Genomic DNA, 14,449 nt, shown 5'->3' with positions numbered 1-14,449 from the left:
AGTTTGGCATAGGAAAGACCAAGAAAAGGTAGAAATTCTGACAGAGTGATGCAGGGAACTTACTGGCACATTTATGACACCTTTAGAAGAGTGTCCTATTGTTATGCTAACAAAAAGAGCACAAATCACAGAGCTGTTTAAAGAGATATCTCATTTGTTCAATAAGAACAAAAATGAGCAGAAAGGCGTTGTCTCCACCCCCTCACTCTACATAGAAAACATAACTGCACATAGATGTGGGAGCCAGTGCTGCTCCAAGTCTTCTCAGAGCTTTCTAGATGCCAGAGTCTGTGTGATCACATTCCCACATACTAGACTGCACAGAACTTGTTTGGGCGGATGGGGACAGTCGGTATATTTTACATGATGGGGGGGGGGGGAACCTGTGTTATTTTTCTTTTTTAGAAAAAAGATGTCCATGTTAGTAGTCAAGGAAGACTTTTCCAAGACCAAATACATTTTTCAAAGTGTGTCCTTTAGTTCAGTGTCCTTTTTTCTATTAGCTAATCACAAATTTACGCTCAGGGCACCTTACCTGTCAGACATAAACCTCTCCTGCATCTCTCCAACAAAAAAAGGTATCAGGTAAAAACAAACTGGTGCTGTTGAGATATGGGGTACGTACAAGAAGGAGGAAAAGCATGCGAGTTTACCTGGAGTACCTGCTGCTAATAATTCTGTTCTGCTGACAACAAAGGTACGAGACAGGGACAAGGGAACTAGAAGAGGGAGGAAAAAAAGAGATGAGATCAGGATCAGAGAGGATGCCGATATCTAGAATCGACAGGGGAGAGGATCATTTTCCCATACAATGGAGAAATAAAAAACGATTCAAATCAAAGAAAAGTAAAGGGGCACAAAAACAAAGAAAACCTGATTTAAAAAGTTACTGAAAATCACATTTTTGAAATCTGAACTCACCAAACTATACACACACACCCTAGGTACTAACCCTAATAGGCAAACAGTCTTTAAAATTCAGTTAGATTTCTTGGGGTGACAGAGCACTTGCTAACAACAAAAATTAGGGACATTAGGGATACGCAGCACAAGATGTCATGAGAGGATATTTAAAAGAAATGGTATTACCACAAACACATCCGACTCTTGTTTGTGCTAAAGTACAAAGTGAAAAGCACAGGTCATCTCGCTACCATAGCGATTAATGAAAGTGAGCCTTTCAAAAATCAAAACACCACGTTGCCCTCATTTTCCGGGCAAGGATGAACGTTTAGTTCTGCAGTCTTTTGGCTTTCAGCAAAGGCAGCTGTTACAGGGTCAGCAGCAAGATGTATTTGCAGCAACAATTATGTATTCCTTTACGACAGGGATGGGCAACACCTGGCCAGTATGCGGGCACCCTGGCCCTTTCCCCCCGTCCCTATTGACTCTACCCCCAGCCACACTGCCAAATCTGCCACCAAAATCTTAGTGGCATGGTGGCAGCAGCAAGGAAAAGTCAAATATAGCATTTTGCCACAGAAAGTTGGCAGAATAGCAGCAAAAAGGAGGTACATGAAATAGCACCTCCTCCAGCCTAACTGAGAGATTGCCCCACATTGTCTTTTGCCCCTTGTTTGCTGGGATTGCTGTGTTATATCTCTCTAGGCAGCTGCAAACCAATAAGCGAGGGTGGCCAGGTGTCTATTTGAAGGGCTGTCCAGTCTTCATCTTGTTTAAAGATAAAGGACTATAAGAAGGGAGACCAGGGACCTTGAAGTTCACCATCACCTGGAAAGCAGGCTGAACAGACACATAGGTTACCTGATTACAGTTTCCCCCACTATGATGAGATGTACTGAATTACTAAAATTTAAATAAAAATACAGTTATTTATCTAAATCAGCATATGCACATTTTAAGTATAATCTTTTGTCCCTTTTTGGGGGAGATACATTTCTTCTTTTTTTGTGATGTGTAAATGGTCACCTTGCTCTATGCAGAGATTTAAAAATTAATCACAATAGATATGTTTTAAACTATCAAGAGCCTACACTGCCGGCATCTAATGAAAAAAGTGGAAGTACTTCAGGATCAAACTAGTTTTGTCCCAGGAAAAAGAAACAGAGAAGTGTAATGTACACATAACCTCAGACGATGCTGGGAAGAAGCTTCACCATAGACACAAATGTGAATGACTGATCACACCTTGGCAAAGACCTAACAATCTGGCTCTAGAAAACCTGAAGCTTCATTAAACAATTGCTCAAACCCAGACAGTAAAACAAAGATCCAATTAATGTAAGCATACATCATTACTGATTAGTTATACCCCTCATCCAATGCAAACCTGATAGAATATATTCAGCAAAATGTCAACTAAATAGCATCCTACAAGATAATAGTTCAGACTATTTAACATGAAAGATTCACTTATTGACAAAAAGTTCTGTAACAGACACACCTCTAATCTCCCAAGCTACTGATTTTTTTATCTTTTAGTCCAACAACAGATTTTCAATAAGTTAGCTGATCTAGATATCATAGCAGATTCTTGACAATAAACTATTTGTAGCACTCAAAATCTACAACTAAATATTTCTGTTAGTTTATAGAGTCTTTCCCAAGCTGGTGCCTTCTGTATGTTTTGGACTGGAACTCACAGCATTCCTGACCATTGGTCAATATCTGGTCTGGAGGGCACCAGCTTGGAGAAGATTGGTTTATGGTTCAAGCTGTTTATGTGGACAGTTTAAGCTGTTTATGCTAACACTGTGCTGTCATGTCTTACTTATATCGGATTTCATCAAACACTGGACTAGTTTCCCTAGTCCTCTTAACCCTAGCAGTTTGTTCCAGAAGGAATTTCAGACAGGAAAGTTAGAAAATTACCTGGTGATGCTGTGAGAGCCATCACTCCATAGTAAGAGAAAGCACCAGCTTCAAACTTCATTCCCTCTTTCCCCGCCTCCACTTCCACTTTCCCCTGCGGAGAAAAAACACACGAGAATGTTCTTAGAGGGTTCAAAAGTGTTCTGGTTATTAGTCCCTTAGCTAAAGTTCATGATGTCCTACAGGTGAAGCACATTCCATACCAGTCATAGCTCTCTCTCTCTCTCTCTCTTTTGCTACTCCCCCCCCCCAGTGTTTTAGATGCTGTAGTTTCTTAACCATGCACAAATAATTGGGCATAAAGAGTTCTGAATAGCTGAACACAACTACTCCATGTGTGAATTTAACCCTTTTTAGGTCCTCTGCATAGTCTCACTATGCAACACAGCGCCATATGTAGTTTCTGATGGCTTTTGATGGAGCACTAAATGCTTCTTTTCCGAGTGTATAACTCCTAATGCCTTTCTGTGGTTTCAAGAGGGGATGGTAGCCAAGTGAGTGAATATACAAAGGCCTTTTTTTAAAGAAGATCAGTTAGATAGAAGTAATTGGTATTTCTCTTTTAAGGGCCTCTATTTTCCTATCTTTAGAACTTGAATATGTGAAGGACTATCTGAGAGAATAAGACACACAAACCCACCACCCCAAAATTACAAGCACTAATTTTATTTTCAGGAGGAGACATACATGATATCTTATGTCAGCACTAAGGACAAGTTTACATAGGAACATTCCATGCTGCTGTTCAGTATTTTAGCATTAAGCCTGTGGTGTGGAAATACCCAAACTACTGCCTACAGTTTTGCCAATGTTCTTTGGTATAGGCTTTGCCACCCATCTCATTCCCATAATCCCACACTCTATACTATTTGGGGAGCAGCAAGGATCAGTGTGAAGATCAGTATAAATACTATTAGCTTTGTAGGAATTCAACTTATCTGAAATACGGATGTCCCTCAAGGCACTAAGTTAGAGCAACTCACATCATTCAAGCAACCACTTCCAAATTGTTCTGAATATAGGTAGCCATGAAGAAAGTATAATGATCTAATCTTATCACATTTGTTTATAATACTACTCATTATGCTGACAGTAATACAACTTTCGTAGTGTTTATCAGGCAATTACTTAAAGCAGAAGAAGAGAATGCTTGTAAACCGCCCAGAGAGCTTCGGCTATTGGGCGATATAGAAATGCAATAAATAAATAAACAAGGTGCTGCCATCAAAAATAGCAGTTCTGTGCTCAATATAACTTTAAGGCATGTGTCATGATGTCATCATGTTATGCTTTCCTAGTCCCGTATGATTGACTGCTGTTAGTAGGAAATGACATGGGCAAGTTGGGCTAAAAGTTACCAGGACAAGGGAAGGGAGAGACAGACAGCTTGATAGAGGACTACCATTTGGGGAAGCAACTCCCTTTCAATCATCATTTCCAGCTTGGCCATTAAAACTCTTAGGGCCATGCATGAAATTCATCAAGAATCAACTAGCAGAAAAAAAGATCAAAACAGGGTTTGTTTGTCTTTACCTATAACAGGTGTTCTGCTACATCACATATGAGTTATGAACCTCCACACACACCATGCCATGAACTCTGTAATACTCTAGCCAGGGAGCTTGCGCTTCCTTCCCCTAAGAGATTTTGACTGTGAGCACGTCCCTTTCTTTCACATGGGCAGCAGACTGAGGAGTTGGGAGCAATGGGACAAGCCTGTAGTCAAAACAGAATAACCAGTCAGGACCACAGGGCAAACCAGAAGGCAAGGTCAAGGAGCAAGCCAGAAATCAGAACCAAATAGCATGTCAGTATCCAAGAACAAACCAGGAGGCAGGACTGAAGAACAAGCAATGATACAGGAATATACCAGGGTTCAGAAATATCTTGTTGTTCAACCAAGGCCCAATAAGCTGTTATATTCCTTCCTGCCCAGAAGGATGGAATAGTCAGCCTGGGTAGACAGAGCCAGTCTGGAAGGGTTTTCACTAAGAAGCTGCCACCTGCAGTTCAATGGTTCACTAGATGGGAGATCTGCATACAGGTCCTCCAGCTCCTGAGAGCAACTGCCATGAAATGTATCAGTAGGAAGTTGAGAGTGACACATACGGTGGGATAGGAGAGGAGGTTGTGTGATTGAGCAGATGACCATTCAGGAAACATCAGTAAGCAAGCTATTTCACCTTCACGATTTCTGTGCAGTCTCATGTATGGGTGACTTGTTAGAAATGCTCTTCAGCATCTGGGATGCGCCTAGCAGAGCAGGATTTTCTGTGAACTGCCCACTGGACCACTACGGGGCGGTAAAGAAAAATGTGCCATTATGTTCAGTGTGCTGTCATCCAGATAAAAGCAGGTAGTGATATAGCACCAAAAGAAGAATGTTGCCTTCAACCTCTTTTTAAAAAGGATCCCATGACTGAAACAACTGAGATGACGTAATGTCCCAGGTCCAAGGCAAGCCCTACAAGACGAGTGGACTGACGATAGCACACTAGATGCTGAAAGTGGAAGAAAGTGACAGGGTGGAACAGCACCTGTCAATACATTAGACGTAGGTACCAAAGTGGTGTGTTGCTATCATGAGAATCTTGGCCCACATGCCAGAGTCAGTGCGATGCCTTTTCTTTGGTTCCTGTTCAGCACCCATGGCAGATGATTGCCGTTTATGATCCCAATCCTTTGGACATGGAAAATATCTCAGCTAAACATTTAGAAATGGAAGCCTTGGAAGCAGGTCAGAAGTGGCAGCAAAAGCCAATGGGGGTGAAGAAACCAACCAGGATGAAACCAAGATCGAGCAAATAGATTTTTCCATACTTACAGCCTGGGGTTCCACAGGGTGATCAGCAAAGGTAGCTGCTAGTGTTTTCCCATACAAAGAGGCTAGGAATTTAGAGAAACAGTTGCACCATGCGTGTTTAGTTGTCTTTAAATAATGTGAATACAAGTTCAGTTTGTGCTTTTCTCCAAAGGTAAATAAAGTACCAATTGTGGCTGTCTGCTATGGAGAGAAATGCACCTCAATGTTCTTCCCTCTTAAAAGATGCCAGCTGCACTATTTTAAATGCCTTTTTTAAAAAAAGGTAGGACTATGTCCAAGTATGTCAAGAACTGAATGAAAAAGCTTCCCATGGAGAAGGAAGAAACAAATATCTCACCCTCATATTTTTAGACCATTCCTCAATACAGCTAACTACTGTTTATAATTTCAGTCCATTACATTTAGGTTCCACTACAGGAGAACCCTCCTCCCTGCTGCCGCAACACAGACACAAACAGTGTGTCCCCAGTCACTGTTCTCAAGCCTAAAAGCTGTAGGCCATACATCTCCAACATGGTGCCCATGGGCGCCATTGTTTCCTCAGGCACTTCACTTGGTGTCCACCAGCAACCATATATATCTTGGAGGCTGGCATTCCTCAAAGTGTTTTGCTTGTGCTGTGTGTGCATGTGTCCTGTTTGTTTGGGAAGGGGTATGTTAGCCATTTCCTTGTTTGTTTTGGTGTGGTGTGAATTTTGCCTGGGCTTTCGTGTGTGTGTGTGTGTGTGTGTGTGTGTGTGTGTGTGTGTGTGTGCATTTTGCCTGGAGTATGGAGTGTATATTTCTCTGAGCATCACCAGTTTGCCTTCTGTGAAATGAGTATACTGTTGTGCTTTGTGGCTTTGTGGGCTTAGACCCACCTCTGCCTTGTAATCAGTTTGCTGGTCAAGTTATTTGTCTCTGAGCCTCATCAGCTTATCTTCTGTGAGATTGGTGTTCGAGCAGAAGACAAATTAATGACAAACTGATAGGGTTGTAAGAGGGCGTTGTATTTTGGAGCTCAGATCCCACCTCTACCTTGTACTTAGGTTCCTGGATAAATCACTTATCATTTAGCCTCACTGGTTTGTCTTCTGGAAAAATGGGTGTTAACTTTTTAAATCCTACTTCCTATAAACTTAAATTGCAATGCTAGCTTGCAACCCATTTTGTGAAACTTAATTGAAACGCAATGGTTACTTGAAAATGCAATGCAATTTCCTGCAATATCTAGAAGACTTTAACACTCAAATGTTTTTAGCCTTGTGATAGAAAAGACTTCAGAATTCATATTTTATTACACTTCAAAGTCAGACTCTCTGCACAGTCAACACTGAAGGGAATAAAGTCTATGTGAATCAAATGACCTTTGCAACCACAAAAACATACCATAAGGAGAAATCTCCAGACTATTTGCACTTAGGTCCATGTAGGAATGCACAGGGCTGGCCCAAGACATTTTGCTGCCTGAGGTAGAACAAATCTTCCCCCACCCCCGTCCCAGCAAGGTACATAGTACAAGGCTCTTCAAGGTATTTTGGCACCTGAGACAAAAAAACAACTCCACAAGCACCTTTTCCCCTTCCCTGGCATTAAAAATGTATTAATGATAAATTAAATAATAGTTTGCTGCCTTTCATGAGACCAAGAATCAATTGGCTGGAGCAGCTGCCTCATTCCTAATGGTAGGGCTGTCCCAAAAACACACAAGGTAAGCAGAACTGGGGGATAATCATTTTCTTGCCTTCAGCCTGTAAACACTACCGGAAGTGGTGGGGGCGCAATATCATTTTGACTTTTGCTTCAGGTGTGTCCACATCTAAAAATGATACATACACTCCAAGAGCAGAGCAGGTAGAGACATTGGCAAGTCAGTAGGTGGAGCTGTTCTCTCAGTAAATATATTAGTTCTATGATTCCTAGGGGTGTACGAGAAGTTAAACATCAGAACTTGCCCTGTTCACACTTTTTTGGATATTCCCCAGCTTGTGATTGTGTTTGCAGAATGTGCTCATTAAAATAATGTGCTCTATAAAAATACACATTTCTTTAAAAATATGCATTTTCACACTTTGGTCAATGGTGAAGTAAAAAATGTGCATCCAATAGTGCACTTTTTCCATTCGAACAACAATCTAGAAAGTTCACATTTGGGAATGAGGCAGACTAAGTTTCAAGGTGGAACTCAGAGGACCTCGACGAGCTGGAACCTTGTTGGTTCCCCCATTCCTACTGATTCGTTAGGCAATGACCTGACCTCATAGCAAACCATCCATAAAACCTTTTGCCTGGGCTAAACACGATACCCAAAGTTCACCTGTTTTAATTTTTGGCCTGAAAATATACCTTTGAGGGAAAGGAGTATATTTTCCAAAACCTCACTTTGAGCTTGTTTGCTGCTTATTCATTTCCAATCTGTTCCCCTTCTTTGAAGCCTTTGTTGTTGACTTGTTAGGACTTCTGTTTTTGGTTAATACCATTCCAGGAAAATCAAGCATCATGTATGGACATCATTATATCATGGAGGTACTCAGCCAATTGGATTTTGCTATGTGATGATCTCATTAAGGGTATCCAAAACTGATTAAGAATGTACTTAATCCTTCCTGATGATCAACCAATTGAATAATAGATAAAGACAGGTTGCTTACCTGTAACTGTAGTTCTTCGAGTGGTCATCTGTGCAGTCACACATATGGGTTCTGCGCCTGTGCAGGGCCAGGTTTGGAAACTTCTCAAGCTGAAATCTTTTTAGGCGGGAACCCCTCCCCCACCGTCCACTGAGCATGCTCAGGGGTTCCCGACTAATCCCCTCAGTTCTCTTCAACCGCCTGTGGGTCAACATAGGCGGGAACCCCTGAGCATGCTCAGTGGACGGTGGGGGAGGGGTTCCCACCTAAAAAGATTTCAGCTTGAGAAGTTTCCAAACCTGGCCCTGTGCAGGCGCAGAGCCCATATGTGTGATGCACAGAGACCACGAAGAAGAACCTTCAGTCTATATGGGCTAATATTTTTACTCTCTCTCTCAATGAAAAGTTGCCCAAAGAGGGAGCAATCTTTTGCCACTCCCAAAAGCATTCACAAAAAGTGCCCCCTTTGTCCAGCTCAACCCTAGTAAATACTGTTTGTGTTGCCTCCCAAGTTTTCTCTAGCACTACCAATTACACAAAAAGCCTTTTCCACTTCTGAACTAGCTAATATTTAATGCCTGCTAAGTGCCAAACTATATGAGATGCTACCCCCACAATTAGCAATTGCCTTGAAGGAAGTGCAAGAGTCTTATCCAGTTTGGGATCCTGTGGGGGAATTTGAGCACTTTAACCCTTGCTATTTGCATTAAAAGAAAAGGCTCCCATTCTAACTAGTGGGAGTTTTTCATCTAATACAAATAACAAGCCCCATTCCCCATACCAGGGTCTTGATATGGGTCCACCCCATACCTATTTAATTGTTAAAAGCCATTCATGCAATCGCTTCTAATATACAAAATGCAGGCAGACAGATCAAGCATCAAGTCAACCTGGGAACCCTGATTCCCCTTCCCATTGCAAATTCTAGACAATATAACTGAATATAGTCAGGTTGGTCAGATGGAGGTTGCAGGAGAGACAAATGCTCATATAGTCATAAGCCTGACCTGTAAAATTAGAATGAAGTAATCAATAGGCTTGTTTCGCTGATAGAGGTAGTATTCAGGGGCTTTCTTGTTCTTCTCATCATACTTCAACTCCTGAATCACATTGGGATGCTTTAGTAGCCTGAGGAGGATCTTTTCAGACATCTGGGTTGGGCCAAATGCTTCAACCTCTGAAGACATAAAAACAACTTGACATATAACCCATAGTATTTTTGCTGACTTGTATTTAATCACAATAAACACAAAAACATTGTCAGACCTATTCTTTAGGTTCTGAAGTGTTTTTTCATAGATGACAAAAGTAACCCACTCATTAGACTACCATTATTTTTTACCATGAAGCAAATGCTTCCAAAGTTCACAAAAATGGCCAAAACAGCTCTAAATAGTTCACAGGCTAATACTGTGTGATTCAAGCTTCTTTTTAATGTTTAATTCTTTTTAATATTAATTTTATTCCCAGAAATGCATGTTCTCTCCCTTTTACTTGATTAAATTAAATAGTTTGCAGACTGTGGAAACAGTAGCTTCAGCTTAGAGAGATAGGGCAATGTGAAAATGGCACTATTTGGAAAGCCGCCACCACTCAAGAGGGTTCTTGAATATTGAATGAGTTTCTTCTAGAGGCTTTGAATATTTATTTTCAAAGGTTATTTGATTTTCATAGGACATGAAGCCCGATGAGTGTGTACTACAGCATAGCCAACTGAACAAACAGGTGCCAATGAGCCTGCCCAAAATAGTGACTCTGACCCAGATAGAATAGCAAATGTGAGACCATTATCAAATACCTAGGGGATTATTGTTACTGTCACAGAACATATTCTACCATTTTTCACATCTTATCATTTAAAACTTTCACAAGCATAAAACTTAAATATTGTTAACATGGGCTATAGTTAATAAACTGACATGCAACGTACCAAACAATGAAGAATTTCTCTGTGTGGCTCTAGATTTAAACAGCCTAAATATAATGAACCAAATGTTGTATCCTAAATGGCTCCAAAGCCAAATTAATATGTCAAGTCTAAGACAACTCTCAATATGCAAGAATATAATCCCTAAAATCAAGAATAGTGTTTATGAAGAGTGCATAGAAGGCATGTAAGATTCTGTGAAAATGAATTTAAGAATGTTGTCTTGTTTTTATTGTCTGTTAACCCCACTTTCCTGTTCGGACAAGTCTACTTCTACAAGTCACACTAGCCAACTGGAAGACTCCTAGAAGATGGTCACCAAGTTAAAACATGGCAACTCTTCCCAACAAATGCAACTATTTACACAAGTCATTTGGTGCAGAGTTATTTTATTTTCTGAGCTATTTCTTTTGAGAATCTTTATTCGAAGTTATGGCCAAACTACATTAACATGGAGTTCTGTGTAACTCTTCCCCAGCTTTTTTTATTGAAAGAACAACAGTTGCTGGAAGCTGCAATCAGAAGTGGAGGAAAGACAGGTACAGAAGAGCTATTTAAGCCTTTTCCTGCTAGTCACTTTATCCCTCAAAACTGCTCCATAAATTGTTTTTCTCCCCACAATACAAACATACACACAGGAAGAAAATTAGGTGAGACTGCTTTTAAGAGGGAAAACAGCTGGTATCCATTCTCCTCCACTTCTGCTTGAGGTCTCCATGCTTCTCATTAGTTGTGCTTACCAATGGTACCTTCTCAAACTGGGGGGAGGTAACAAGCAGGGTACCACAGGGCTTAGTCCTGGGCCCAGTGCTCTTCAACATTTTTATTAATGACTTGGATGAGGAGGTACAGAGGGTGCTTTTCAAATTTGCAGATGACACAAAATTGGGAGGGATAGCTAATACCCTGGAAGACAGAAACAAATGTCACTTCGAAGTGATCTTGATAGGCTGGAGTGCTGGGCTGAAAGCAACAGAATGAAATTTAACAGGGATAAATGCCAAGTTCTAAACCTAGGAAAAAGAAACCAAATGCACAGTTACATGATGGGGGATACTTGTCTCAGCAATACTACAAGTGAGAAGGATCTTGGAATTGTTGTAGATCACAAGCTGAATATGAGCCGACAGTGTGATGTGGCTGCAAAAGAAGCAAATGCTATTTTGGGATGCATTAATAGAAGTATAGCTTCCAATTCACGCAAGGTACTGGTTCCCCTCTATTTGGCACTGGTTAGGCCTCATCTAGAGTATTGTGTCCAGTTCTGGGCACCACACTTCAAGAAGGATGCAGACAAGCTGGAGGGTGTTTAGAGGAGGGCAATGAGAACAATCAGGGGTCTGGAAACAAAGCCCTATGAGAGAAGACTGAAAGAACTGGGTATGTTTAGCCTTGAGAAGAGAAGACTGAGGGGAGACATGATAGCACTCTTCAAATACTTGAAAGGTTGTCACACAGAGGAGGACCAGGATCTCTTCTCGATCATCCCAGAGTGCAGGACCCTGAATAATGGGCTCAAGTTACAGGAAGCCAGATTCCATATGGACATCAGGAAAAACTTCTTGACTGTTAGAGCAGTACGACAATGGAACCAATTACCTAGGGAAGTAGTGGGCTCCCCCACACTAAAGGCATTCAAGAGGCAGCTGGACAGCCATCTGTCAGGTAAGCTTTAAGGTGGATTGCTGCATCGAGCAGGGGGTTGGGTTTGATGGCCTTCCAACTCCACTATTCTATGATTAAATGAAAGAGTCAAGGGAAAGTTGCACAGACATCCATGTAACATGTAGTTTGGCCTTTGGTCTGATGGAATCTATACATTTCTACTTTTCCCTATGTTCCAGGCTAATTCTAAAACTTAGTTACTGGTTACCACTGTTTCACCAGACTCCACTAGAAAACCAGCTGTTGGATGCTGGAGTGATCATACTATGATAAGCCACACTTGCCTGTTGCTAGGAAACGATGCATTGCCAAGAGCAACTGTGGCGAGATTTTAACCTTCATTTCGCTGTCTGTCTGTTTGAAGGCAGAGAAGTCCTGCTTTCTCTCCCGATGGGCTACTTTCTTTTTGGTCTTGTTATCAGCTGGAGGTAGAGAAATAAAATAATAATTAGTTTAGGGTTCAAAATGAACATTGGGAGATGCTATTTAGAAAGAAGAACAGCACACAGACACAATCCCATTCTCAAAAACATACTCTAGAAATTATGTGTACAACTATTGCAAGCTGAAGTCAATTACAAAGGTAGAAATTCATGCACCTATGCAAGATCCATTCATCTGATTACGAGATTGTGGTGGTATTTATCTTTTGCTACCTGAATAACCTCCGCTTTTTCAGTGCAAGTTACAGAGTGAATGAACTTATGACCCTGTTTTCATACTGCGCTCAGTGCATAAAGATCAGGCAAAGGGCTCCCAGTGTCAGCACAAGGGGGCACCTTGACCTTGTGACAGACGTCATCAGCACTGCTATGTCAGCACTGAGGAAAAAACCCTATGCACCACACCAGAACCAAACAGTCAGAGTACTGGAGAAGTGAATTGATGGGCAGGAAACAACCCACAGATTCTGTGACATCTTTAGACCAGACAACCATTGGGAATTGATTCACCCCTCTTGTAGCAGTGCATCATTTATGCCAACAAGAAAACTATAGTAAATTAAGATAGGTTTAATGGATTTTATGAAGCAAGTGAAACAGAGCTGTCTCTGTTGCATATTGTAGCAATTGCAAAACAAATGGAGGTTTATATCATAGTACCGTAAAGGCCTAGATAGCATTAAGATGTTTACAGCAATGTGGGAATGCTTAGTGGACAATTGAGGGTGTTCTAAAAATCCAATGACTACATCTAAAAACAGTAAGAAAACATGAAGTTCAGGAAGCTGCAATAAGCTAATGGTTTAAAATCAAAATGGTTACAGAATAGTTACATTCCCCATGAAGTAATATGAAACCTAATATATTAACAAGTAGACACCCATGGCATTTCGCAGAAGGGCTTTAATCTTTTCACACCACATACACTGGAGTTAATAATAATAACAATAATTTTGGATCAAGGCGGGGAACAACATTAAATACAACAATACAATGCATAAAACGGGTTAAAAGGGCATATAAAACCAATACAATATTAAAATAACAATTACAACATCTTAAAATTCTTAGATTTAAAATTCATCTGAGTAGGCCTGCCGGAAGAGATTAGTCTTTATGGCTGTCTTAAACTCAGGGAGAGTATTAAGTCGACGAATCTCCTCCCGCAGGCCATTCCACAGTCTGGGGGCAGCAGAAAAAAAGGTCCTCTGGGTAACAGTTGTCAGCCTAATTTTGGCTGACTGGAGTAAATTGTCCCCAGAAGACCTGAGTGTGCAGGGCAGATTGTATGGGGGAAGGTGATCCCTGGACCCAAACCACATAGGACTTTAAAGGTAATAACCAACACTTTGTACTTCGCCCGGAAATTACTTGTATCGTATAATAATTTGTATCATACACACTGCCATCATAGTGCAGTTCCACGACTTTCCTGCTGTTCCTTTAATCAATTTCTGTATCAACGACTTCCACTGACAGAGTCCCACTAAGTAAGATAGAGAGGCTGGGTAGAGTAAACTTAGCAATTCCTCTTCCTCAACAGCCCCCACCCCAACACCTTCTTCCTTCCTTTTTAAAATTATGTTGATAGAGAAGAAGAAATCAGGCCTAAAAGAGTGAACATGCCTCTTTTCACTCAAGTAGGATGGGCAAAAGATGGCATGAGGAGTGTGGGAGGAGAGGGGGATGTCTTCTCTCATGAGGGAACTATATAAAAGGAAATGACTATAAAAACAATACAAAGTTACAATCCCTCAACAACAAGATCATAATTGGAAGCCCTGTAATATGTCCCCATCACCCAAAGAAGAACATTTAGTGGGAATGCAAGACAGGGCCTTTTCTGGGACAGCATCCAGTTTTGGCATTCCCTCTCAAAGGAGATGAGACTAGCCCCATCCCTGATGGTATTTATGCAGGCAGTGAAAACTTATATACCTAAACAGGGCAGATTACATTTTAATCTTCTTAGGTGAGCTATAGTAGAAAAGTCCCCAGCAGTTTTTATCAAAAACCATTAAGCAAGTTTTCATATGACTGTGATTATTTTGACTACTAAAGTTTTTAATTATTTATATTTATGTATGCCGTTCATTGTAATATTGTTAATTATTGTTTAAATATTGACTACTGAAGCTGTATGCACTGC

The 14,449-nt window shown here is 40.9% G+C and overlaps 1 protein-coding gene across 1 annotated transcript in view; it reads right to left on the bottom strand.

Moving 5' to 3' along the window:
• Nucleotides 1–14,449, bottom strand: part of CNNM2 (cyclin and CBS domain divalent metal cation transport mediator 2) — a 118,548-nt gene that overhangs the window by 8,212 nt on the left and 95,887 nt on the right. Inside the window, exons 3-6 of the mRNA XM_063132584.1 lie at nt 12,142–12,279; nt 9,273–9,442; nt 2,833–2,926; nt 654–719 (exon numbers count right to left, since the gene is read on the bottom strand). Of these exons, the coding sequence (XP_062988654.1) occupies nt 654–719; nt 2,833–2,926; nt 9,273–9,442; nt 12,142–12,279 (468 nt within the window). The remainder of the gene's footprint in view (nt 1–653; nt 720–2,832; nt 2,927–9,272; nt 9,443–12,141; nt 12,280–14,449) is intronic.

The sequence above is a fragment of the Elgaria multicarinata genome, chromosome 8 (genome assembly GCF_023053635.1).
Source record: "Elgaria multicarinata webbii isolate HBS135686 ecotype San Diego chromosome 8, rElgMul1.1.pri, whole genome shotgun sequence".
Lineage (NCBI taxonomy): Eukaryota > Metazoa > Chordata > Lepidosauria > Squamata > Anguidae > Elgaria > Elgaria multicarinata.
This window is presented reverse-complemented; position numbering and strand designations above follow the sequence as displayed.